This window comes from Panthera leo, chromosome E2 (genome assembly GCF_018350215.1).
Source record: "Panthera leo isolate Ple1 chromosome E2, P.leo_Ple1_pat1.1, whole genome shotgun sequence".
Taxonomy (NCBI): Eukaryota; Metazoa; Chordata; class Mammalia; order Carnivora; family Felidae; genus Panthera; species Panthera leo.
In genome coordinates, this window is record NC_056693.1 from 9,718,102 (window position 1) to 9,745,129 (window position 27,028).

General features: G+C 59.1%; 1 protein-coding gene across 1 annotated transcript in view; it reads right to left on the reverse strand.

Moving 5' to 3' along the window:
• BICRA (BRD4 interacting chromatin remodeling complex associated protein) overlaps positions 1-27,028 on the reverse strand; it is a 79,059-nt gene that overhangs the window by 6,662 nt on the left and 45,369 nt on the right. Inside the window, 7 exon segments of the mRNA XM_042920943.1 lie at positions 10,312-10,488; positions 11,123-11,424; positions 11,427-13,068; positions 15,411-15,476; positions 17,404-17,446; positions 17,540-17,585; positions 18,857-18,957. Coding sequence (XP_042776877.1) covers positions 10,312-10,488; positions 11,123-11,424; positions 11,427-13,068; positions 15,411-15,476; positions 17,404-17,446; positions 17,540-17,580 — 2,271 coding nt within the window. The 5' untranslated portion in view covers positions 17,581-17,585; positions 18,857-18,957.

Below are 27,028 nucleotides of genomic sequence, written 5' to 3' on the forward strand. Positions count from 1 at the left end.
GGAACACGGACACCGGCACCGATGCGGGGGGCTGGGGGCCCCAGAGCGCCCAGGACGAGGGTGGCAACTGAGGGTCAGGGCCAGGGCCCTCTGGACGCCGGCCCAGAGCCGTGGGCCCTCTAAGTGTCCGCGACCTCTGTCCCCGTGTGCCTGCGTGGCCATGGCTGCGGGCCTGCCCGGGGGGGCCACGGGTGCGTGTGCCTGTGTGTTTGTGTCTCTCAGACGGGCACACGCGGTCCGGGCGCAGGTCTGTTACACGTACACGGTGACCTGGCCTAAAACACACCTCCGACCGAGCGCCTCTGCACTGTCCCCTTCCCCCCCCCCCCCCCCCCCCCGGAATCACGACCCCGGCCGCCCCCTGTCTAACCCGTGAGCACCAGCTGTGTGCCCACCCCCGGGCTGGCCCCCTTCTGCTGTCACGGGGTCCACACCCCGGGGACAGCCCACACTGATGTATGCACGGACGGCCACCTGCAACCACTTACGCGTGGTCCCTCCACGGGCCTGAAAGCAGAGAAAACGCTGAAACCACTTCACGCGGGGGGGAAACGGAGGTCAGGGAGCCGAGACGGGCTGGTCCCGAGTCCCCCTGCCTCACCCCCGCCCCGTGTCTTCCCAGTTGATGGGGAAGGATTCGGGCTCAGAGGGCTCAGGGGACTTCCCGAGGCCACCCGTGCTTCCAGGCTCCAAAGCCGGGGCTCTCTGCCTTGAGCCCCCAACGTGGGCCGACTCATGATGTCAAGCCTCCAGCGCCCTGGACCCTTCCGAGGCTGGCCCTGAAGAACTTCCCGCCGTTCAAACCGAAAGCCCCCCCAAACCAATCAATCCACACCTCCCCGAAGGCTTGCGACCTCTAAGGAGAGATCCGAGAGGCCCTCGGCTCTCACACGGGCCGGTGAGGTTGTCGCCCGGGTGGGCCCCCTGGCCTGGGGGCTTTGAAGGGGTCATGACTTTGAGCTGGTACGCCGCCCTCTAGGAATCTGGGACGGGAACCATTCAGGCACTTGCTGAATGGTTGGGGGGGGGTATTTACGACAGAGAACGCGGGAAAACAACCCACGTGGCCAGAGCAGGTTCGAGAAGCCCAAGTAAGTGAGGCGGGAAGCTGAGCAAGGTGGCCAGACGACGGCCGGCAAGCTAAGCGAAATGAGAGGAACACATTACCTGACCGCTGGACAACTGGCTACATAAATTATGCACCGTGGACAATGGTTCTGTCTCAATGCTCAGTTTGCTGCATTTGCTAACTGGGCGGCGGTCAAGTCAGAGAACACTCTTGTTCTCGAAGGCTGAGGCATTAAGGAGGAAAGGAGAACGTCTGCGATGCAGACGCATATGCTTCAGCATAAAAACGGACACACCTCGAGAGAATGGAGGATAAAGAGAACACAGCACGCTGCCGACGGGTACATCGGGGCGGCAGCCAAGCTTCCGAGGCGGCCCCCACCGATGCCCACCTCCCTCCTCATTATTCGGTCTCCTCCCACCCTGGGTCTCGTCCCAGGGTTAGTCTCTGGGACCAACAGATTTGGCGGAGATGGGCATACACCACTTCCAAGATGCAGTTCTAGAAAAGACCGCGGCTTTTGTCCCAGGACTCTCTCGTGGATCATTTACTTTGGGGGAAGCAAACTTTGGAGCGGGTTTTGAGGTGCCCTTGGAGAGGGCTGCGTGGGGAGGAGCTGAGGCCATCTGCCAGGGGGGGCGTGAGCCCGCCCCCTTGGAAGCATAGTCTCCCGCCCCGACAAACCTTCGGATAACGGCAGCCCTAACTGACCTCCTCATGAGAGGCTGTGAGCCAGCAGATTCCAGCTAAGCTGCTTCCAGATTCCCAATCCTCACGAACTATGCGAGGTAAGTTAATGCTTATTGGTTAAAGCCGCTCAGTGTGAGGGGCCAATTTGTTACGCAGCAACAGATAACTGATACATCCGGTTACAGAGCAAAGAACACCCATGGGTTCTCTACAGTTCCTAGAACGTTGCTGTATATTTCAAATCCTTTTTCAACATTTAAAAATAAGAACTAAAAAAAATTCGTCCCCTACTCATTAAAAATACAGACAAATACAGGCGCGCCTGGGTGGCTCAGTCGGTTGAGCGTCTGACTTCGGCTCAGGTCATGATCTCACGGTCCGTGAGCTCGAGCCCCGCGTGGGGCTCTGTGCCGACAGCTCAGAGCCTGGAGCCTGCCTCGGATTCCGTGTCTCTCTCTCTCTCTCTCTCTTTGCTTCTCCCCTGCTTGTACTCTCTTTCCCTCTCAAAAATAAACATTAAAAATGAAAAAAATATATGTATACAGACAAACACAGCACCCCCCACTCCCCAACCAAGTCAAAAAAACCAAATGATAACACGGGGGGAAACAGTTGTAATTCAGAGCATATGCCATCAGCCTCCAGAAATCACTAACAACCAGCGAGAACAAGGGGCAAAGGGCATGATCAGACAGCGCACAGAAAAGGAAACACAGAGGCTCATCCATTTCGAGAGATGCTCAACCGCGCTTGTAACCAGAGAAATGCACACCAAAAGCGTCCCGTGGACCCATGTTCACGTCCATCCCTGCGGAGGAATACGGAGGAACACTGCCCAGCTGCACCAAGGGATCCAGGAAACTCTCCGCCGGCTGCCAAGACGGGCCTAGAATGTGCTACCTTCTGGGCGGTCGGAGACGGGGGAGAAACGTAAATCCACACGTAACCCCGGCGGCGCACGCGCGGAACACGGAAGTCTATACGCCAAATAAGGAATTGTGGTTTCCTGCAGGGGCCGGTGGGTTGGGAAGGTAGGCCTGGGGTGGGGCTTTAAAACGCTAAGAACTGCTTTCGGATGATTGAGCCATGTGCACAGAACACCTAACGCTAAAAATTGGAAATGTTTTATTTTATTTATTTTTTAGTTTGTTTTTTTTTGGGGGGGGGGCACAGCGAGCAGGGGAGGGGCAGAGAGAGAGGGAGAGTGGGAGAGAGAGAATCCCAAGCAGGCTCGTTCCACGCCATCAGCGCAGAGCCCGACGAGGGGCTCGAACTCACGAAAACCGTGAGATCGTGACCTGAGCCGAAATCAAGAATCAAGACGCGTAACCGACTGAGCCACCCAGTCGCCCCCAAATTAAAAAAATGTCTGAAATGGGTTGGGGGAGAAGATCAGGCTGAAAGAAAACTTCACGACACCCCCCCCCCAAATGTTACCGGCGGCCCCTGCACGGACTGATTTTCCTTCTTCGTTCTTTTCCGTGTTTTAGAAATTCTCGAAATCGGCATGAAAGGAGTCTTCCGGTCATGTTTTAAAAAAACTACCACACGAGGGGACCGTGCACCAGGAGAGTCCCACTGCCCAGATGTAGACGGCGTTCGTGCCGAATTCGGAACATCCCGCGGCCTGGCCAGGAGCCATCGGAGGAGGCTTCACGGGCAAAAGCCCACGAAGGCACAATCGCTTCAATGCCTTCCATAAAGTGCTTGGGAAGCACATACGCTCTCTGATCTAGAAGTTCCATTTCTAGAAACGTACCCTGCAGGCATTTTCACACCACCGTGCAAAGCCTGGGTACCGGCATATTTATAGAAACGCTGTTTGCCCAGGAAGCCACCTTCGGTATTATCTCCAACAGGGAACCACGTCGATAAATAACGAAACTACAGGGCACTGCAGCCCATGGGCCGACGGGGCCAGCCTGGCCTGCCTGGCCTATCATTCCATATATAGCCCACAAGCTAAGAAGAGGCTTGTTTTGTGTGTGTGTGTGTGTGTGTGTGTGTGTGTGTGTGTGTGTTTTACATTTTTAGATGGCGGCATAGAAATCAGGAGGAGACTATTTTGTGACTGGTGACGATAATAGGAAATTCAAAGTTCAGTGTCCATAAATAAAGTTTTATTGCAACACGGCCACGTTCACTCGTTTACATGCGCTCTGGGGCCGCGACAGAGACCGCAAGGCCCCAAATGGTTACTACTGGCCCTTTACGGAGCATCTGCCTGGCTTCTGTCATCTTGTGGCATTTTCAACACGCCTGACCCCGTTTGAGCATTTTAACACGTATGAACTTACTCCTCACCACAACCCTGTGACGTAGATGCTCTTATCATCACCCTTGTTTTACAGGGAAGGAAACTGAGGCACAGAGAAGTCAGTCACCTGGCTAGGGTCGCAGCCTTGGAAGGGGCAGGGTGGGGTTTCCAGAGTCCCCACGCCTGATGACTGCCCCACGGCTGTTCTCCTGGACGGTGGTTTTCAAACCACACCCAGTGCCTATTGGTTAATGGTTGTGACCAGCCCGGTCATTTTAGTGGGGTTGTGACCAGCATTTAAAAAGAACGGAGGATGGGGCGCCTGGGTGGCGCAGTCGGTTAAGCGTCCGACTTCAGCCAGGTCACGATCTCGCGGTCTGTGAGTTCGAGCCCCGCGTCAGGCTCTGGGCTGATGGCTCGGAGCCTGGAGCCTGTTTCCGATTCTGTGTCTCCCTCTCTCTCTGCCCCTCCCCCGTTCATGCTCTGTCTCTCTCTGTCCCAAAAATAAATTAAAAAAAAAAAAATAAATAAAATAAATAAATAAATAAATAAATAAAAAAATAAAAAGAACGGAGGAGGGGCGCCTGGGTGGCTCAGTCGGTTAAGCGGCAGACTTCGGCTCAGGTCATGATCTCGCGGTCCATGAGTTCGAGCCCGCATCGGGCTCTATGCTGACAGCTCAGAGCCTGGAGCCTGTTTCAGATTCTGTGTCTCCCTCTCTCTCTGACCCTCCCCCGTTCATGCTCTGTCTCTCTCTGTCTCAAAAATAAATAAAACGTTAAAAAAAAATTAAAAAGAACAGAGGAGGGGCACCTGGCTGGCTCGCTCAGGAGAGCACGTGGCTCTTGATCTCGGGGCTGTGAGTTTGAGCCCCAAGTTGGGTGCAGAGATTACTTAAAAATACAATCTTTAAGGGGCACCTCGGTGGCTCAGTCGGTTGAGTGTCTGACTCTTGGTTTCGGCTCAGGTCACGATCTCACGGTCCGTGAGTTCGAGCCCGGCGTCGGGCTCTGTGCTGACCGCTCGGAACCTGGGGCCTGCTTCGGATTCTCTCTCTCTCAGCCTCTCCCCTGCTCACGTTCTGTCTCTCCCTCCCTCTCGAAGATAAAGAAATATTAAAAAAAAAATAAAAGTCTGCAAGTCAGGGGTCTGAGAGGTATCGCTGAACGGGCAAAGCAAGATACAGGAGAACAGGATGGGGCGCTTCTGTGTGTAAACGCAAAGGGAAAGTGTGCGCCCACCTTGCACACACACAGGGGCTCTCGCATCTCCCTGGGTCCAAGTTCAGACAACGAGGGATGCTGGCCAAGTGCACAGGGGCGGTTCGCAGCCCAGGTGATTTGGTTCCCCAAGCGACACACGGCAACCCTGAAGATCTCCATGGTTGTCCCCACTGGACAAGGGGTGTTACTGGCAACAAGGAGGCGGAGGCCGGGGATGCTACCCCACGCGCCACAGAGCACGGGACGGCCCCCCACGATGAAGAACGACCCGGCCTCAAACGTCCGCGGTGCCTGCCCTATGACGCCACAAGGTGGCACTCTACAAAGAAACTGCCGGCGGGGGGGGGGGGGGGGGGGGGGCGGGTCTATATGCGGAAAGGGCCAGAAATCCCACGAAAAGGAAGACTCGCTGGAATTAACCGTATACACTTCTTTTCTTTATAAGCTGTATTTTTTTTAAGTTTATTTTGAGAGAGAGAGAGCGAGTGAGAGTGAGCAGGGGAGAGGCAGAGAGAGGGAGACGCAGAATCCGAAGCAGGCTCCGGGCTCCGAGCTGTCATCCCAGAGCCCGACGCGGGGCTCGAACTCACGGACCGCGAGATCACGACCCACGCCAAAGCCGGATGCCCAGCCGACAGAGCCACCCAGGCGCCCCAAACTGAATTTTTTAAACCACACGCAAGTAACGCTTTTTGAATAACGGCGACAACGGTGGTGGCTTTTTTTTTTTTTCCCAGAGCCCGCTATAAACAATACACGGGAGGCTTTGCGCTCCCTGAGCAGGATGGTCAGTGTTCCGTCCCTGAAGATACAGCCCCATCAAGGGACAATTTCAAGAGCCGGGGTATCGATGACAAAATCAATCCCCTCATCTGGACGTCCCTGCGGAAGGCTGGCCACGAAGCAGGTGCCTGGGGGACGGGGGCCGCACGAAAGAACCACCTGATGGCAGCGTTCCGGCCTGGGGACGGGCCTGGCACACGAGCGTGCACGCGTATCGCAAGTCGGGACCCGGCTGACGTTTCCGTGTTGCCTTCATGCTTCAGTCCGTCCGCTCGCCCGCCTGTCCGCCGGGTCAGCCTCCCACCCGCCCACCCACCTACTTGCTCAGCCAACAGACGTCTGTCCAGAACCTCCCATCATGCCATGCGCTCTCGTAGGCACAAAAGCCACAGCCCGCCTACACGGCGCGGACCCGTGTGTGTGTGTGTGTGTGTGTGTGTGTGTGTGTGTGTGTGAGACTGGGAACCAGCTTCCATGCACACTGTCCTCTCTTCTCCAAGGTCAGCCACGGCACCGTTACCACTGTTCCCGCCCATGGCACGTATCTGCTCCCCGAATGCCTGCTCCGTGCCGAGCGCCCGTGAGGCCGGTGGCCTCGTGCCCATTTTGCAGACGAGTCAACTGCGCCTCGGAGCCCCCGACGCGAAGCAGAGCCGCGATTCACGCTCGGCTCTGGCTTCCTGCATCCCTCGGGTGTTTCTGGCAACAAACCGTCAGGGTTCGAATCCAGGCCCTACCAGCTGGGGAGCCGCGGGCAAGCGACTGCCTCGCCCTGTGCCTCTGCTTCCTCACCTGTAAAATGGGGATAGTCGCACCGCCTACCCGAGGGAGGTTTCAAGGAGCTAAGGCTTCTAAAGCGTCTGGAACAGCACGCAGAAGCGCGGGAAAACCTGGGTGTGCGAGCGTAATTCGTCCCGGAAACACGCTTGTAATCCAAAGCACTCGTAGAGCAAAGTGAATTTCGAGAACCACCGGCCCAGTTGTGATCGTGGGACGTTCGGCGTCACGTACGACCCGGGCTGCGAGACCTCGCTCGCCTAGCAAGTTACAATTTATTAGAAATGTCCGCTAACACAAGGGCCCGCGAGGGACGCTCCCAGGACAAGTTACTCACAATCCAAGGTCTCACCGTAAGAGAAATGGTGTCGTTCACGAAGCTATTCCCATAATGCCCTCCTCCTCGTGCCTCTGATCCTGAAGCGAGCTCCAAACCGTCCCCTGAATCCGTCTACTTGCCTCCACCATCACTGTGACCACCCCTTTGAAGCACTGTCCTTGTCCTTCTCCCATGAGGATCTCTGGACCTCCATTCACATGGCCCACCAAACCACTCTCCAGTGGAAGCCAGAAGGATCACTGAAAATCATATAATCAGACAAGGCCATGGCCCCCTGACTGCCAGGGCCCAACTCATTGGCCCACGAGGCACCACAGAACTCTCCGACCCTATCTCGCTCCACCCCCCCCCCCCCCCCCCCCCCCCCCCCCCCCCCCCCCCCCCCCCCCCCCCCCCCCCCCGCACTTCAGCCTACTTTCCATTCCTTGGCATCCCAAGTTGGCCCTGGCCTCAGGGCCTTTGCACATGCTATTTCCCCACAACTTCTCCTTCTTCGGGCCTCAGCTCAAATACTTCCTCCCCCCAGAGGCTGTTCCTGCTCACTCAGCCTAGAGCAGGACCCTCGCCAGCCTCCTCACGGGCAGCCCGCTGCCTTCAATGCTTCCATCTAGCAGGCTGTTTCACCTGCGGCTGAACCGCGTCTCCTCCCAGAACGTTCTCTCCCTTTGATTCCACTGGGGCGTACTCGGCACAGAGCCAGCACCGGCGGGGCTGTTTCGTACGTGTGTTTCGTTTCTTCAATAAATGATTTCCTCCGTTGGTTTATTCAATACAGGCTCACTGAGTGTCGGCTGTGTGCCAGGCACTGTTCTGGCCACTGGGGATACGGCAAAGAGACAACGGACAAAACTCTCTGCCCTCGTGGAGTTTACAGTATGGCGAGAACCGTGTAAACAAGGACACTAGACAGTCGGTCACACGGCCGCAAGTGCTACGGAGAAACACGAACCAGGCAAGGGCCAGGGCGGGCTGGGCTGCGGAGGGAGCAGGCTATGGCCTGAGACGATGTGGCTGGGGAAGGTCGTGAGGAGTAAGTAGGGTGACCAAACGCGTCCTGGTTTGCCCGGGACGGTCTCAGTTTTAAAACGACGAAGTCCTGGGGCACCTGGGTGGCTGCGTCGGTTGAGCGTCCAACTTTGGCTCAGGTCGTAATCTCGCGGCTCGTGAGGTCGAGCCCCGCGTCGGGCTCTGTGCTGATGGCTCGGAGCCCGGAGCCTGCTTCGGATTCTGTGTCTCCCTCTCTCTCTGCCCCTGCCCTGCTTGCACTCTGTCTCTCTCTCTCTTTCTCTCTCTCTCTCAAAAATAAACATTAAAAATAAGATAAAATAAAAAAGTCCTGCCTTCTAAGAACGTCCTCGGTACTAGGTAAACTGGAATGACTGCTCACGGCAAATGTGTGCCGTGGCACCCACAGCGCTCAGAGGAGATCCTACGAACCCCCCGGAACGGCGGACCATGGAAGCTGCTTCCTGAAAGGCCCGTATCTGGCCCGTTCCAGAAACACTGCTCCCAACGTGAGTTGCTCCCACGCCGGGCGGCTTCTGGCCGTTGGTCCCCTCCCCCACTTCTGCTTCTCCTCTCGATGCAGACATGGCCGGATCCCATCTTGGTCTCGTGTCCTCCTAGACCGTGACTCTGGACCAGATCCCGCTCTCCCCCAACGGGGACAAGAAAAAAAAAAAAAAATGATAATGGCGGATACCTACCGCCTGCTTACTCCGGGCTAAGCCTATGGTAGCTCGTTTACTCCTAACAGACCCGTAAGAACCTATTCTCCCCATTTTGCACAAGAAGAAATCGAGCCTCAGCGGGTACGGGGCTTTGCTCTGGGTCAGCACAAGGCCGGGCACCTATTAAGTGCCCTCGTTCCCCAAATATCTGTTTCAGGAAAGAAGAAACTGGTTGCTGAAGGTCACAGGGCAAGTAGCAGAACCTGAGAGTGAAATCGTGGTCGTCTAAGGCCAAAGCCCATGATGCTTTCTGCCACCCTCACCTTGCTGACGTTATGCCCTCCTCCTCCCCTTGCCTATGCTCATCGACCTATCCACGAGTCCTTCTTGAACGAGTACAACATCGACGCCAGAAAAGCACTCCCACGTGCTTATGGCTCACGTGAGACAAAGGCCAACGTTCCTCATATGTAAAGAGTTGCTACAAATCAACAAGAAAATGGCCAGGAACCCAAATTTTCAATGGCAAGGGGTACGAGCAGGCGATTCCACGGAAAGCACAAACAGCTCTACGTCTACGAACACCTGCCCAATCCCGTGGTCAGAAACGCAAACCGAAACAAGGCGAGAAGCTGCTTTTCACCCGGCAGACAGGCGAAGTTCAATACGCTGCTGAGGCCGTGCAGAAACGGGCACAGACGACATACCGCTATTAAAGGGTGCCCCGATCGATACTCCACAGAGGGCGATCTGGCACCACCCGTCACAACCACAGACGCCTGTGACAGACCCGGCGCTTTCCTTTTTTGAGAACCTGCCCCGCGAAGTGACGTACAGACGGTGATGCTTTGCCGCTTGGTAATTCAGCCAAAGGCTGGAAAGGACCTAGCTGCTCGGCAACAAGGACCGGTTAAATAAATGCCAGCCCGTCGGCACGGCGGAGAACGGCGCGGTCCGCGAAAGAATGAAGCAACGTCTCCGAGATGAGTCCCTGAACGAGAGAATGTGCAAAACCACATGAGGAGTGTGCTCTTGCTTTTGTACCAAGTGGGAAGAAAAGAATCCAGGCGCCGCCTTGCCTGTCCACACGTGGACAAGGATGCACAGAACCGCCCCGGGGAGGCAGGGCGGGAATCCGTGGCTCAGGAGAAAGGGCTTTTCAAGCTACATCTCCGGTTATCTTTTGAGATGCGAACCCTCTGACCGTGTTACTCCTCCGGAGGCGAAAATGGTCACTCCGGAAAGAAGTGCCTGCCGTGTGCACCCCGTGTCCCTGCCTACGGTGTGGGCTCCCCCAGGCCTGGCTCTGGTCCTAGGAGTCCACGGCTGCCAGGAGACCCTCAGGAAAGATCTGGGGAGCGAAGGGACACCTTTCCCAAGCCAGCGAGGCAGAGAGGCAGGCAGGGCAGCCAGAGCGAGGGGGGAGGGGGGAGCAGGAAGGAGGGGTTTGCAGGGGCAAGGCTCGGTCTGAGCTGGGGCAGAGGCTGCTGGGGTTCATCTACCTGGGGGGCCGGCGCCGGGGAAGCCTGGCTGTCGGGGGCCTGAGGGCCGAGGCCAGCTCCTTTGGCGGTGGGGGTGGTCGGGGCTGGGTCTTGGGCGGGAGGCGGGGCGCTGACTATGACCGAGGCGGGCACGGAGAGGTGGGGGCCGTCTGCGGAGAGGGGCTGCTGGCTCCTCTCCTGAAACGGGCAGCCCGCACAGGGTCAGAAGGTCACCCCACGGCCCCCGCAGCCTCCCCACCCCAAGATCCCGGCCTCCCCAACGTCCCAGAGCAGGGGGTGGTGGGGACCGGGCGCAGGGGCACCGAGAGGCCGGGTGCAGAGGCCGGGGCGGCTCGGAGCCCAGGGTCCGGGCACCAGGGAGCCTGCTGCCCCAGCAAGTTCGTTTCGCTCAGGTCCCGTCAGTCCTCCGGCTCCACCTCGCCTGCGGCCTCCCGCCCCATCTGTCTGTCTGCCCATCTGTCTGTCTGTGTCTTGCCCGGCTCTCTCTGATTCTCATCCCCTCCAGCAGGAGAGCAGACAGTCAGCCTGTCCGCCAGTCAGTCCCCCTCCTCGTCTTTCTGTCAGGCTGTCCCCTCGGGGACGCACGCATCACCGGGAGCAGGGAGTGCCGCTCTGAGACGCCCTCCCAAGCCCACCAGACGCCCCCCTCCCAGTCGCTGCCTCCCCTCCCCCACCCCCTGCACACGCGCGCGCACGCGCACACACACACACACACACACACACACACACACACACACACCCCTTGAGCTCCAGCTCCTGGCCCCTCCCCACAGCACACACCCCCTGTCCGCGCCCCTCCCCGGCCACTTACCTGCGGCAGGAACATCTGCAGGGAGTCCTGAGTGAGGATGGCCGCGGTGGCGGCAGAGGGTGGCTGTCCCAGGACGATCTTCTCTGGGCTGGACGCCAGGCCCGGGCTGGGCTGGGGGGTGGTGGCCTGAGGCGGGGCGGCGGCCTGAGGGGCGGGGGCCTGGGGGGGGGGCTGCTGCGCCGGTGGCTGCTGGAGGCCCAAAGGCAGCGGTGTGCTGGCGGCCGGTGGCGCCTGGGGGGCCGTCTGGACCGCGAGGACGGGCGCGGCCTCCCCGGTGGCGGCCGGGGGGGCCGGCTGCACCAGCCGTCGGGGGCGTTGAGCATGGCCACGGCGCTGGGAGGCAGGGTGACCCCCTGGAGGACGGTGGTGGCCGCGGGGCCCGTGGGCGCCGGCTGGCTCTGTGTGGGCAGGCTGCCTGCGGCCAGCGACACGGGCATTTGGAAGAGGGCCGGCTGGCCCACCTGGATGGGGGCGGCCGAGAGGATGTGGGCGGCGCTGTGGGCCCCCGAGTGGGGAGCCAGCACGGGGCCCAGGCTCAGCGGGCCCGCCAGGTTCTGGTTGGTGAGGATGGGGTTTGCGATGAGCTGTCCGCCCGCGTGGGGGGCCGCGGCCGCCAGGATCTGCCCGCCCACGTTGGTGGGCAGGGCCGACAGCGTCTGGGGCAGCTGGACGGCGGGCGCCCCCGGCAGCAGGAACTGGTTCTGGCCCGGCAGCATGTGCTGGGCGGGGATGACGATGCTGCTGCCCTGATTCAAGAGGTGGACGCTCATGGGCTTGCTCAGGGCCCCGGGCGGCTGAGGCGGGGCGGCCCCCGTCGTGGTGGCCGGAGGCTGCTTGAAGACGTTGGCCTGCAGGGCCGGCGCCGGGAAGCCCGACAGCACCACGTTCTGGCCGGCCTTGCCCGCTGCCATGAAAGTCAGGTTCTGGGGGGCCTTGGGCGGCTGCGGGAGGCCCCCCGCCTCGCCCTGGATGGTGAGCGTGGTGCCCGCGGGGGCGAACGGCTTGGGGGTGAGCTGGTAGAGCTTGGGGGGCAGCACGCCGGCGGGCTTGGGCTGGATGGGCGTGGGCGTGCGATGCAGGATCACGTTGGGCGCCGGCACCAGTGGCGACGTGCCGAGGCCGGGGGCCGCCGCGGGCGCCCCGCCGGCCGCTGCGGGGGCGGCCCCGGCCCCTCCGAACACCGAGTTCCCGTTGAGCGTGGTGGCCACGGCGGTGGGGAGGTTCTTCTGAATGACCAGGCCCGCCCCCTGGGGCGAGACGCCGGCCGACGCCAGGGTCACCGGCTCCGAGGGGCCGGCCGCCGAGGCCAGGTAGCCGCTGACGGGCACTTGCTTGGCCAGGAGCTGGGAGGTGGGCGGGTTGAGTGCCATGACCGGCTGGCCCACCACCTGGATGGGCGCCAGGCCGAGCGTGGCCGCCGCGGCGCCCCCGGGGCTGCCGTTGGGCAGGCCCTGGAGGCCCGGGATGGGCTGGAGGGTCACGTTGCCCAGGCCCACGGGCTGCAGGAAGGGCTGGACGCTCAGCGCTTTGTTGACCACGTCCTGGGGCGGCACCAGGGCCTGGTGGGTCAGCACGGCGGGGGGGGCCTGCAGCCCCAGCAGGTCGGTGCCCCCCGGGAACAGGGCCTGGGGCCCAGCGGCCACGGCCGCGGCCCCTCCGGCCCCCGCCGGGCCCGCCCCGCCGTCCGCGGGCTGCAGGGTGGGCAGCTGGAAGGGGCCCAGGTCCAGCTCGGCCTCGGCCTCGAGGGTCTGCTCAGTGATGTTGGCCTCCTGGAGGCTCTGCTGGAGGATGTCGCAGGGCTGGTCGGCGCCCCCTCCGCCCCCGCCGCCGCCCCCCGCAGCAGGCGAGCCCAGGATGGCATCTTCCAGGAAGTCTAGGTCCACGCTGGGGGCCGGCTGCGTGGGCTCCGGGCTCAAGTGGTTGCCAGAAGCTTCTTGCACGTGGAGCTGGAGGCCGGGCGAGGTGGGGAGGGAAGAACAGAGGTTAACAAGGGGCTGGCGCAGGGCAGGGCTGACGCACAGGGCACTCGGTGCCGGCACGGCCAGAGAGAACGCTTCACCTGGACGTGGCCGCCGCCTACGTTCGAATCCCGGCCTCCGCCGGGCCCTGCCGTGCAACCCGGGCCTTGCTTTCCCCGGCCTCGCTCTCCCCATCAGCACGCGTCAGCGGAACGGAATGAAAACTCTTCTCAAAGGAGCCACGAAGGCCCATAAAACCTCCACGTGCAGCTCCCACGCTCAGAAGCGCCCCCGAAGGCCGCCAACGCCTTCCTAACCCTTTTGGTAGCAAACCCTGACCAAAAGTGACTACGGCGCTCTCGGGGAGAGCCACAATTTGCCCACGTGACGTGCCCCTTCCGGAGGCGGACCGTGGAGAGGCGAGCGAGCGTGTCACGTGACGTCCCGCATCACTTTCCCGGAACCCCCGAAAGGACCCGGAGTTCTGAAACACGCCCGGCCCCCAAAGCCTCCGGATCGAAGACCGGGGTTGTGTTCGTTAGGGACAGCGGCAGCTACCGTCGGGGGCCTTACTTTGGGCCGGCCGTGCTGAGTTGGACACATCTTCAGCGCCTTCCACGCTGTCCCGGATTGCGATCCAGGCACGTACGATCGAGACACGCACGGATATTTGAGCAAATGTGGCACAAGCGAGAATCGTGCGCCCCCACCCTCCTTTCCCAGACGGAGAGAGGGGACTGCTTGGCGGGATGTGGCTCCCGATCAGCCCCCAGCCCAGACCCGCACGGTTCTGAGTTCTTAACCACTTAAATGGCCACAACCAAACCTGCCTCCTAGGACGGTCGTGACCTTCACGGACATCACACGCAGGGGGCTTGAAGCCGGACCAGGGGCTTCACGGGTGTTAAAAAAGGATGGTGGGGGGCACCTGGGTGGCTCAGTCGGTTGAGCGTCCGACGCTTGATTGCGACTCAGGTCAGGAGCTCATGGTTCGTGAGACTGAGCTCCGTGTCTGGCTCTGGGCTAACAGCACGGAGCCTGCTTGGGGTTCTCTCCCTCTCTCTCGGTCCCTCCCCTACTCTCTAGATAGATAGATAAATAGATAGATAGATAGATAGATAGACAGATAGATACATAGATAGATACATAGATAGATAGATAGATAGATACATAGATATTTACATAGATAGATAGATAAATAAATAAAAGAAACTTAAAAAGGATGGCAACATGACTAATCGCAAAGTCAGAATCCAGGCTCGTCACCGTTCCTGGGTCTATAAAGGGTCAAATAAAGGTTTATTGGTCAGGTTCTAGATTAATCATTTATGTTATGAAAGATAAATTATTCAGAACATATTATCACAGCTGTCGTGCGCACTAAGTAAAAATGACCGGAAAGGGCTGGGTAGCACACAGTAAGTGTTAATAAATGACAGTTATGGGGGCGCCTGGGTGGCTCGGTCGGTGAAGCGGCCGACTTCGGCTCAGGTCATGATCTTGTGGTCCGTGAGTTCGAGCCCCGCGTCGGGCTCTGTGCTGACCGCTCAGAGCCTGGGGCCTGTTTCAGATTCTGTGTCTCCCTCTCTCTGACCCTCCCCCGTTCATGCTCTGTCTCTCTCTGTCTCAAAAATAAATAAACGTTAAAAAAAAATTTTTTTTAAATAAATAAATAAATGACAGTTATGACAAGAGGGAGGAGGGAGAAGACAGGAGGAGGAGGGGGAGGGATGAGGCGAAGGGGGGTTGGGAAGGGGGGAGGAAGGGAGAAGCAGCAGAAGAGGAAGAAGAGGGAAGGTCAAGTGGCATGGTCAGGCACACAGTAGGTGCTTAATTAACGTCCACTGCGTTCCCCACTCTGGGCTTTGCCTGGCACCCCTGCCCCCATTTTCCAGATGGAGACTGAGGTCTGTGTCAGTCGATCCCCTTCCCCTGGGGGACACCCAACCACGGCTAAGCAGGGACAGGCCCCCAGGCCCCCACACTGCCTGCTCCCTAGACGAGTGTCCCTGGTGAACCCCAGAGCTGGCCTCTGCCTCAACTCCCCAGAACCTCTCTGTCCCAACTGACCTGAGGCCCCAAAGCCAGGGACCCGGGACCCTCCCCTTCTTCCCGAGGAGCCGGTGGGCAGAGCCAGGGCCACCCCACCCGGTCTCACCTCCACCCCCTGTGGCCCCCCCACCCTCCTCCAGGCAAAGCGCCTCAGGGGTGAACGTGACCCCTTCCCTCTTGCTGTTAGGGCCTCCCTCCCGCCGGCCGCCTCCAGGGGCACCACGGGCCGTGACTCAGAGCCCGCCCCCCGCCCCCCACCGAACCCCTGAGTCACTTACCCCAGGACCTTCATAGAAGGCACTTTGGGCCTCCCCGGGGTTATCCAGGAGGTCGTCACCATCCAGCTGCAACAAGACCCGCCCCCACCCCAGGTCAAGGTCAGCTGGGCAGCGGGCTGGCCCTGCTCTAGAACAAAAACCAATTTAAAGTCACAGCGGACCAGGGGACCAAGACGGCACCTGGGGCGTCAGCATCGCGGGACACTCTGCCTCCAGAAAAGAGGCCCCAAAGAAAGGGGCTTGGCGGCGTGTCTAAAACCCAAGGTGTCCCCGGCACGGAGTCCGAGGCTCTCCCGACGCGCCTGCCTTGAACTCTAGACTCCTGCCTCCGTGCCTCTGCCCAAGCTGAGCCCCGCCTTCAGCCTTCAACCCCAGCACGTCCTTCGGGACCCGACGGACCCGCCACCTTCTCCCAACAACTACCCGTCTCTCCTTACTAAGTCACTCTGTTCTCTACGCGGCCCAAGTGCCCAGCGTGCCCCCCCCCCCCCACCATCTGGGCACCTAGCGCCCATGCCCAGCCTGACTCCGGGAGGGCAGGGACCTGATTCCCAAGGCGCATCTCTGAAACAGCACCTGACGTCCACGGAAGGGCCCACGGAATGTGCGTCCACGGCTGAGCCCCCCCAGTCTCTTTCCACGTGGATGTCTCTCCAGAACCCCGGGCGCCCAGCACCGCCAACGAGGGGCCCCCCTGCGCTCGTGGAATCTGCCCCCCCCGAACCCCCAGCCTCAGAAGACACAACCCACTCAAATCTAGGAGGCATTCGCACACTCTCCTCCTCAACGACTCCTCCACCAGCGGGTCTAGTCGGCTCTGCCTTCCAGACGGACCCCCAAAGCCAGCGCCCGGAGCCCCCCCTTCAGTGCCCACCCCACGGCCCCGGCCGTCCTCGCCGCCACGCCACAGTCGTCTGACGCTTCTCCTTCCAAGAGGTGGCGCTACATTCCCCTCCCTGTGATCGCGGGCCGGCTCAGTGACTCACTTCTCGCGAATACAGAGTGACTTCGGTGGTGAGATCATAAGAGGCACTGAGCTTCCTCCTGGCCCTGGCCCTTGGGTCACTCACTGTGGGGGAAGCCAGAGTGACACGTCCTGAGGACACTCCAGCTGTCCCTACAGGGAGGCCCATGTGCTGAGGAGCCAAGGCCTCTCTGGCCAACAGCCACAGAAACGCGTCATCGTGGAAGCCCGTCCTCCAGCCCGGACAAGCCTTCGGATGACAGCGGCCCCGGCCGACATCCTGACTGCGACCTCAGGAGAGACGCCCCCGCGCCAGGGGCACCCAGCGAAGCGGCTGCCCAAGTCCCGACCCTCAGGAACTGTGACAGCGCTAACAAACTTTAAGTCACTAAGCGTCGGGATAATTTGTTACACAGCCCCAGACAACCGATACGACTCCTCATGGCTCAGCCCGCTTCTACTTCCTGCTTTGCTCCAGGCCCCGCGTGACCTGTGACTTTTGTCTGCTCCAGTGTCCCCCCCAACCAGTTTCCCCTTTGGTCCGGCCCCACCAGCCTTCTTTCTGTTCACTGACCGTAGCATGTTTTCCTGCATTTTTCTGCCTGCCCTTCTGCCCAGAGCAGCATGGGTGCCTCCCTCTGATCCTCCACTTTGGCCTTCAAAGTCACCTCCCCGCCCACACTGAAGAAGCCCCCGCCTCCCCTGCACCCTCCGCCCCTCCCCCCAGCCCCCCCCCCCCCCCCCCCCCCCCCCCCCCCCGCTTTGTTTGAAACCATTTTGTTGTGCAAGTGACATTCTTATTTTTATCCTGCTCTGCAGGGTGCGGTCGGTGACTGCTTTGTTTCCCGAGGAAATGTGTACGGTGTGAGGGCAGGGATTTGCCACCTCCTCTGCTCTGGCCATGACCCGGGGGCTCAGCTCACAGAAGGCGCGAGGCGGAGGTCTACTGAATCCGGGGCACAGGTCTCTCGGCCCCCCAGTTCCACAGCCCCCTACCCCGGGGAGGCCCCTCCCTGCCCCAGCACTCACCTTCTCGGATCCATGTAAGAAGTCATTGAGGGCCTGAGGGTCGCTGAAAGACAGAAGAGGAGAGACACTGAGGAGGTGAAGGGGAGGGAGACGGGAGGGGGGGCGACAGGGAGGGCAGGAGGAGGCCGTTACTCACCAAATCACGTCTAGTAAGCACCTCCCATCCTCATCATCCATCGCCACTGCACGGGGTGGGGCGGGAAGAGGGCAGGGGACACAAGGTTAGACGTCTGTGCGGCACGCCAGGACCCTCCCTTCAAGGACAGTTCCCTGGGCCCAACGTCCGTGGAAGGTCAGGGTGTCTGTTCCCTGGAGTCTACAGGTGTGGGTGGGGGCCTTCCACCCTGGAAGGTGGGAAGGGGAGCCTTCCAGGAGCCCCGCCGCCCAGAGACGGCTGCCTTTTCCTCCTCCCCGACCTCTTGCCCGGCATCTGATGCCCCCGATGAGGACATTGACTGAGACTACGTGAGCCCTGATCGCATGTGGGCCTGCGCTGAGGCCTTCACACACACGTAACCCTCTCAATCCTCATGGTACCCCACGGGGGGGGGGGGGGGGGTCCCGCCATCCCCACGTCGCAGAGGAGTAACTAGGGACGTGGAGACCGTCATCCATTTCCCAGCCAGCAGGGGGCAGAGCGAGGCCTTGAACGCAGGGTCCGGCCCGGAGCAGGGTGTGGCTGGGGGGGGGGGGGGGGTCTGCCCTACGCGGGAACAGTCCCGAACCTCACCGAGGATGTGGTGACTGTCGTGGGTTCCCCTCCCCGCGACACACAGACACATAGAAAACCTCACGTGCGCCCCCAGCTGGTTAGAGCCCTTCCCCCATGACAGCATTCTGTGACCGCCACCCCCAACCATCACCCCAACTCCCAGGACCCCCCAAGCACTCCGGGGGCATAAAGAAGAGTCTCGGGAAGGGGCTTCTCATAGTTGGTTCGGGGCCTGCGAAGCCGGCAGGCACAGGCTTCCCCTAACACACAGCAATGACTGGCCGCGGGGACCGTCCCTGGAGGTCCTTCCCCGGCTCTCGCTGCCTTTCGCAGGGGTGACAACATGTTCTGTCCGGCTCCACATCCCAGCCCCACCAACGCTTCCTTCTTCCGGTGGCCGGCGAGCCCTGCCCTCCCCAACCAGCCCGGGGCAGGAGCTGGGGCAGGGAGTGGGGGGAAGCCCAGTCAGGGGACAGAAAGGCAGGACCTGCAAAGCATCTGGAGAAAAGGGGAAAGTGGGGAGAAGATCCCCACCTGCAGCTGGCAGGGAGGCAGGGGGATGGTCCAAATGACCCGGGGCAGGGGGGGGCGGGGGCGGTCCAAGGCCGGAGAGGGAGGGGCTAAGCCAGGCTCTGCCAGGAAGGAACTTCCCTCTCCGCCCAGGGGTCAAGGTGGGCCCAGGGAGGTGGAATCAGGGACACACGCCCCTCGGGGCACAAACCGGGACCCTCGGCGGGTTACCTGCGCTACAAACGAATCATGAAGGGAAGGAGGGGGTGTCCACTCCAGGTCTATGCGGGGCCCCCGGCTGGGGACTTGGGGAGTGTCCTTTCGGGGGCCAGCTGTGGAGAGAGAACGAGAGGGAGGCTGTGAGACAGAAAGCCAGGGACAGGGAGGGAGCTGCAGCGAGGAAGGAAGGGGTCAAACACAAGTTTAACAGCACGAGAGCCGACACCGGACGTTATCGTGCACGAGACGCAACACGGAGCGCGACGGCTGGCCATACGGTGTCACCTGAGCTGGGCACGAAGCTGGCACTTACACGACATAATTCACTGAGGCTTCGACCTGATCAAACAGTCGATTCTCGTTATCCGAGGCGCCTCCGTTCTGCACGGCCACCTCGGGGACCCGGGGCGGCACTCGGTGCTAGGCCGGGGGGGGGGGGGGGGGGGCCAAGTGACCAGGGCAGAGCATCGGTATTGATCTGTGGGTTACACGGGTCGGCAGATACGGGATCGCGAATAACGAGGAGGCAGATACGGGATCGCGAATAACGAGGAGGCAGACACGGGATCGCGAATAACGAGCATCGACTGGAACGGCCACGGGGAGGGGAGGGTGTCGGCCCGCCGCTGGTTTTAAGGGCTCTACCCACACGAGCCCATTTCACCTTTCCTTTTTGTTTCTTAATGTTTTTATTTTTTTTAATTCTTTTAAAAACCTTTTAAAAATTTTAAAGATTAAAAAAAAATTTTTTTTTAAATCCCTCTTTATTTTCGAAAGAGAGAGAGAGACAGAGGGCAAGCGGGGGGAGGAAGAGAGAGAGGCGGGGAGACACAGAATCCGAAGGCTCCAGGCTCCGAGCTGTCGGCACACGGCCCGACGCGGGGCTCGAACCCATGAACCGTGAGATCGTGACCGGAGCCGAAGTCGGACGCTTCACCGACCGAGCCCCCCAGGCGCCCCCGGGATATACACTTTTATTAGCCCCATTCCACAGAGGGGGAAAGTGAGGCTCAGGCCCGTGATCTCTACTCCCAGGAGCCCTCAACTGGTCAGGGGCCAGGCCGGCTAAGAGTCCCCGCTCTTAGCCACCTATCCCGCGGATGGACGTTCCTCTCGTCAGGCTGTTTTCCTTTCAGAATCTGAAGCAACTGTGGCAAAAATGTCAGAAGATGAAACTGCCAGCAGCCTGTTATCATTTCATGAATGCTTGGAATAGTTCAGATTCGAAACAGCGATAAAGGGAGGGGCGGGGAGGGGGGGAGAGGAGTGGTTGCACCCGGCCCTGGGGGAGACCTAGGAAGCAATCCGTCACAAGACCCAGGAACGTGGGATCCTGGGGTCCGTGTCCCATCTACATGCACCGCCTTGGCCTGGCGGTGTTCACAAGCACCCAGCTTCCCACTGGTTCCTTCCCTCCTCCCAGCCTGGACTTTCAGGTGTGGTCCCAGCTCCGCAAACCTCGGGCCAGCAGAACCGCACCCGGGAGCGCGAGTTTCCTGAACGGGACTCTCCAGATGGGGGGTCCGGGGGTGAATGTCCAGCGGGAGCCTCCTGACGTCTCGCCGAAAAACATTTTCAAGTTTCCTTATTGATTTCGAGAGACGGCGAGCGAGCAGGGGAGGGAGGAGCAGAGAGGACGGGGGGCGGGGGGGGGGGGGGGGTGGAGAGTCTGAAGCAGGTTCCACGCCGTCAGCGCAGAGCCCGAGACGGGGCTCGATCCCAGATCCCGGGAACAGCGAGATCGCGACCTGAGCCAAAACCAAGAGCCGGGCGCTTTAACCCACTGAGCCACCCAGACGCCCCAGGAGAATGTTTTCATCCGTGCGTCTTTATTCTGATGGTCACAGCAGAGAAAGGAACGGTGGGGGGGGGGGGGGACTTTTCGGCGACAGGAAAACGTTCTGCGTTGGGGGATGCCAGTGAAGGTGCCGGTTAAGTGAGGGTTTAAACTGTAACGGCTCGGATCTGTGCGTGTATGCTCAAAACGTGTACATTTTACCTTAAGAAGCTGTAAAAAAAAAAAAAAAAGAAAAAAAAGAAAAGAAAAGAAAAGAAAAGAAAAGAAAAGAAAAGAAAAGAAAAGAAAAGAAAAGAAGGAAATCAACACCAGTAGTGGTAGCGGGGCGGGGGAGAGGCCAGACAGGTGCGGCAGGACGGGTGGGAGCTGGTAAGGCCGCGTGATGGGTACCCGGGGGCTTCGGGTGCTGGTCGCTGGCCATTCTGGGGAGTTTCCACATTAAGAGGAAAACAGCAGGCCAGCGATCAGCTCCGCACCTCTGCCTCCCCCGTCTCCCATCGGCCTGAAGCCAAGAGACGCGGCGTGAAAGGACAGATCCCCGCTCCGCCGTGCGTGGGCTGGGCGACACCGGGCGGGTGACCTCACCTCTCTGCGCCTCGATGTGTTCCCGGGCCAAAAGCGTATAATCACAGTCCCTGTGTCTCCTCTGCTGGTGGAGAGTCTCTGAGGACAGGGCCCGGGCTGTGGTGCGCACACAGCAGGCACTGGGATCGATACTGCCCTTGATGTCGCTGTTTTGTGAGCCCTGCCAAGCGCGGCCGGCTGATGAGAAAAGGTCAGCCCTGACCCTGCCTCCTGTCCCCCATGGTCTCACACTGATTCCCAGGACCTTCCCTGGATCTAGAAGCCCGGGTTCCCGGCCAGCCTGTGTGCCCCGCGACCAGTTACTCATACCCCCACCCCCCCCCCACCCCCCGTGCCTCAGTTTCCCCACCAGGCCGAGGGGGCTAACGGCACGTCCCCCGCCACGGGATCGTTACGCACGAACACCTTCAGTCCTCACGTGTGCCAAAGTGTTTCGCAAGCATTCAACTGCCGCTGTGGACATGACCCGGTGTGGCAACCCCCCAAAGCTTTCCGGCCAGTCAGGTTGGGGAAAAAAGTCCCCAAGCTCCAGCTTTTCCACCAGGTGCCAGCTGCCGCGTGAGCACCGCGGGAGGAAGGCTGTATACGTCACCAGCTTCCGTGACGGGTCATGCACACGGTCCTACTTAATCCGCCAGGCAGCACGTCTCCTCGCATCCTTCCAAGGCCAGCTTCACGCCCGTTTCTCAGATGAGATAAATGAGGCCAAACGGAGTGGTTATGGAGAAGCCACGGCCATCACGGCCAAAGAAACGTGCCCACGCGGGGCTAACCAGGTACCCTGCAGCCCTTCGCCCAAGCAGGCAGAAGGAGGCTTGAAGGACACAAATGAGGGGCGCTTGGGTGGCTCAGTCCGTTGAGCGTCCGACTTTGGCTCAGGTCACGATCTCCCGGTTCGTGGGTTCGAGCCCCGCGACAGCTCGGAGCCCGGAGCCTGCTTTGGATTCGGTGTCTCCCTCTCTCTCTGCCCCTCCCCGCTCACACCATGTCTGTCTCTCTTTCAAAAATAAACAACCATTAAAAAAACTCTTAAACGTTTAAAAAAGGGCACAAACGAAGTCACCAGCCGTTGAAAGAGACAGAATTTGAACAGTGCCCGGATATCCGACAATATTAAGAAACTGTGATTAACGTTCTGGGGGCAACAACGGCCTCGCGTTTTGTTCCTTTCCTTGGAGTCCTTACCTTTTATTTTTTTTTTATTTAAAAAAAAATTTTTTTTTTAACGTTTATTTATTTTTGAGACAGAGAGAGACAGAGCATGAACGGGGGAGGGTCAGAGAGAGAGGGAGACACAGAATCCGAAACAGGCTCCAGGCTCTGAGCTGTCAGCACAGAGCCCGACGCGGGGCTCGAACTCACGGACCGTGAGATCGTGACCTGAGCCAAAGTTGCACGCCCAACTGACTGAGCCACCCAGGCACCCCAAAAAATTCTTATCTATTTATTTTGAGAGAGAGAGAGAGTGAGTGCGGGACGGGCAGAGAGAGAGGAAGAGAGAGAATCCCAAGCAGGCTCCTTGCTGTTAGCACACAGCCTGATGCGGGGCTCGAACTCATGAAAACCATAAGACCATGACCGGGGCTGAAACCGAGAGTCGGATGCTTATCCGACCGAACCAACCGGGCGCCCCTAGATTTTTTTTTTTTAATTTTTAATGTTTATTTATTTTTGAGAGACAGAGACACAGAGCACGAGTAGGGGAGGGGCAGAGAGAGAGGGAGACACAGAATCGGAAGCAGGCTCCGGGCTCCGAGCCATCAGCCCAGAGCCCGACGCGGGGCTCGAACCCGCAGACTGCGAGATCGTGACCTGAGCCGAAGTCGGACGCTTAACCGACTGCGCCACCCAGGCGCCCCTGGCCACCCATATTACCATTATTCACCAGCGAGGGAGCAACTCAAGTGGCCATCGACAGGCCATCAACCGTCATTCAGGAAGGGAGTTCTGACCCAGGCTTCGACGAGGCTGGCCCCTGAGGACATCATGCGGAGTGAAACGAGCCAGTCGCGGAAAGACACGCGCTGCAGGATTCCGCGTGTAACGCACACCGAGCCAGAGGGCGGGACGGCGGCTGCCAGGGGCTGGGGAGAAGGGGGAACGGGGAGCTAGTGCTTCGCGGGGGCAGAGTTTCAGTTGCGCAAGATGAAGAGCTCGGGCGACGGACGGCGGTGACGGTCGCACAACAGTGTGACTGCACTCATGCCGTGGAACTGCACACTTGGGAATGGCCGAGGGGGGAGGGCGTCTGGCTGGCTCAGTCAGAAGAGCACGCGACTCTTGATCTCAGGGTGGCGAGTTCAAGCTCCACGCTGGGGGTCGAGACTCCTTAATACGTTTTTAAAAAGTGGGGACGGGAGTCAATTTTACGTTATACGTAGTTTACCGTGATTAAAAAAAAAAAAAAAAGAGGGGCGCCTGGGTGGCTCAGTCGGTTAAGCGGCCGACTTCGGCTCAGGTCACGATCTCGCGGTCTGTGAGTTCGAGCCCCGCGTTGGGCTCTGTGCCAACAGCTCAGAGCCTGGAGCCTGTTTCAGACTCTGTGTCTCCCTCTCTCTCTGACCCTCCCTGTTCATGTTCTGTCTCTGTCTCAAAAATAAATAAACGTTAAAAAAAATTTTTTTTAAATAAAAAAAATAATTAAAAAAAAGAAAATTAAGAAAAATAAAGGACAACGGGGGCACCTGGTGGCTCAGTCGGTTAAGCGTCCGACTTCGGCCCAGGTCACGATCTCACGGTCCGCGGGTTCGAGCCCCGCGTCGGGCTCTGTGCTGACAGCTCGGAGCCTGGAGCCTGTTTCAGATTCTGTGTCTCCCTCTTTCTCTCTGCCCCTCCCCACGCTCGCACTCTGTCTCTTAATCAAAAACAAATAAGCATTAAAAAATAAATAAAAATTAAAAATGGGTAAGGTAGTCAATTGTATGTTATGTGTATTTTACCATGATTAAAAAAAAAAAAAAAACAGACAATCAGGGCACCTGGTGGCTTAGTTCATTAAGCGTCTGACTCTTGATTTTGGCTCAGGTCATGATCTCATGGTGTATGAGATCGAGCCTCACATGGGGCTCTAAGCCGACAGCCCGGAACCTGCTTGGGATTGTCTCTCTCCTCTCTGCCTCTCTCAGAATAAAACAACTTTTTTTTCTAAAAGGACAATGAGGACTATCAAAGGTTTTTGAAAAAAACTTTTTTTTAATTTTAATTTCATTTTAGAGAGAGAGTGAGTGAGTGGGGGACAAGGGCAGAGAGGGAATCTTTTTTTTTTTTTTTTTTAATTTTTGAGAGACACAGCGTGAGTAGGGGAGGGGCAGAGAGAGGGGAGACACAGAATCCGAAGCAGGCTCCAGACTCCGAGCTGTCAGCGCAGAGCCCGATGCGGGGCTCGAACCCATGGACCGTGAGATCAGGACCTGAGCCGAAGTCGGACGCTTAACCGACTGAGCCACCCAGGCGGCCGGGGAAAGAGGGAGAATCTTAAGCACACTCCACACTCAGCACGGAGCCCGACACAGGGCTCGATCCCACGACCCTGAGATCACGACCCGAGCCGCAAGGAGGACTCGGACGCTTAGCGGACTGAGCCACCCAGGCGCCCCTAACGTTTCCTTTCGATCACATTTGCCTCTTGCCAGGCGCTCAACAGCCACACGCAGCCGGTGGCCGCCGTCCCGGGGCAGCCCGGATCGAGGCCATTTCCATCGCGGGCAGGGGCTGGTCTGGCCAGAGTGGCGGAAACCTGGGGACTGACCAGGTTGGCTGAAGAGGAGGGGGCCCACCTTCTGCCCTGGTCTCTACTCGGTGCACGCGTGACGTTTTCCGCGGTGAGAAACGTTTGCTGAAAAACATCCTTTAATCCCAAGTATCGCATGACTGTCTGTCTGATTGTTCATTGTGTTTTCTTGCCTGTGGGATGCCGGTGCCCGCACAGGGGGGGCTCGGTAAATATTCGCGGAAGGAATCAATGACCGTGCGGAACGAGAGAAGACAAACCCATTCGTTCGTTCAGAGCAGCCTGGTACAAAGGGCACCCTTGAAGCTCTGTGCGTCCAGCACGGGGATACCCTCATCGCGGGATACCCTAAGGAGCAAAAGCAGACCCGATCCTTGACCCTGGGACACGTGTCCAGCGGTGGCATTGAATCCTCCCCCGCCTCAACAACAAGCATACTCAAAAGCTTTTAAAAAAGTGACTGGGGGCGGGGGGCCACAATTAATGCACAAAGTTGCCAACCCCAAGTCGTCCACACTGGAATGGATGCCCCGTGTTCCCTCAGAGCAGACGCTTTAAGAGCCACCGCGTGGCTCTGCCCGAGTCCCACGACAAAGGGGGCACACGGAGCCACAGCCGCCCCACGAGAGGCGCCGCCCCACAAACTCAGCCGAGGCCGAGTGCCTCCCCAGCATCAGGTCTCGTGCTAACTGCATATCCACAGAACCCTCCGGGTCACCGGGAAGGCAGGAAGAAAAATGCTGCCTTGCGGGTCACCAGCTCAGGAAACCGGGACCCGAGAGGGGTCAGGACACTGGCCCCCCCCCCCCCCCCCAACCGCAAGGCCGGGGGCCCGAACTCGAACTCAGACCCCGTGATTCTGGAGCCCTAATTCTTCGCCACCCGCGCGCTATAAAAAGCAGGAAAAGCCAGCAGCTCAAGGGAGCAGCCGACGGCCCAGCAGGACCCGGAATTGAAAGCCTCCGCGGAGCTCCAGACGACGGGCGGATTCTCACCTCCCAGGGTGAACGTCAGTAGCCGCCCCGCCCGGGATAGTGACAGGTAACAAAAGTGAAAGCGTACAGAATTGTATCCTTTGCCCCAGGAAGGCGAGAAGACGGTGCAGCAAAGCCCCCGCTGGCAATGGCGTTTTGCAAACACCACTTCCCCAGCCCTCCCTCCGCCTTACTCACAGAAGCCCTGATGCTGTTCAGTGTCACGCTTGCCAGCTCCAAGATGTAAACAAAGACTGTTTTGAGTCAGTCTTTTTCAAACTATGGGTCACGCCTTGGAGGGTTGTGAAATCAAATTAGCAGGTTGTGACCAGGATTTTTTTTTTTTTTTTTTTGGGGGGGGGGGTAATGGTTATAGAGGAAAATGGAACGGAACAGACTAGAAAATATTAAAAAGGCACCAGGCACGGGCAAAGCGTTAAATATCGGTGTGTGAGATCGCTTTCCATTACGTGCGTCCGTCCGTGGACACATTTCCTCCGCTGGGCTGCGGTCAAGGTGGCTTGAAGATAATTGGGCTAGGGGCGCCCGGGGGGCTCGGTCGGTTGAGCGTCCGACTCTTAATTTCGGCTCAGGTCATGGTCTCACGGTTCGTGGAATCGAGCCCTGGGCTGACGGCGCGGAGCCTGCTTGGGATTCTCTCTGCCCCTCCCCCGCTCGCGTTCGACCCCTTTCTCTCTCTCAAAAGAAGGAAAACGTTAAAATAAAATAATTAGACTGAATCAGTGGCACCCCTACCCCCTGTATCGTTCGCTTCCCTAGGCTTCTTGGCAGCTAGGGTAGCCACGGTTCTGCACTCACTCACAGTTCTGTACCCTTTGGACGGTTCTGCAAACAGGAAAAGCCAAAGGGTATAGCCGGGTTCTGCTCAATGAGACATTTTGGGGAAGACTGTGGGCTGTTTGGGGGAAAGTTTTTCTTCCAGAATATAAAGACAGAGGTCCCCTAGGGAGACAATCTCTTTGCACCCCACTTCCAGCTTTGAATACAGCTGAGATGCCTGGGGCTGTTGCAGCCATTTTGCAACACTGAGGCAACACACCTAAGGCAGGTAGGCACGCCGGCGGAGGATAGCGGTT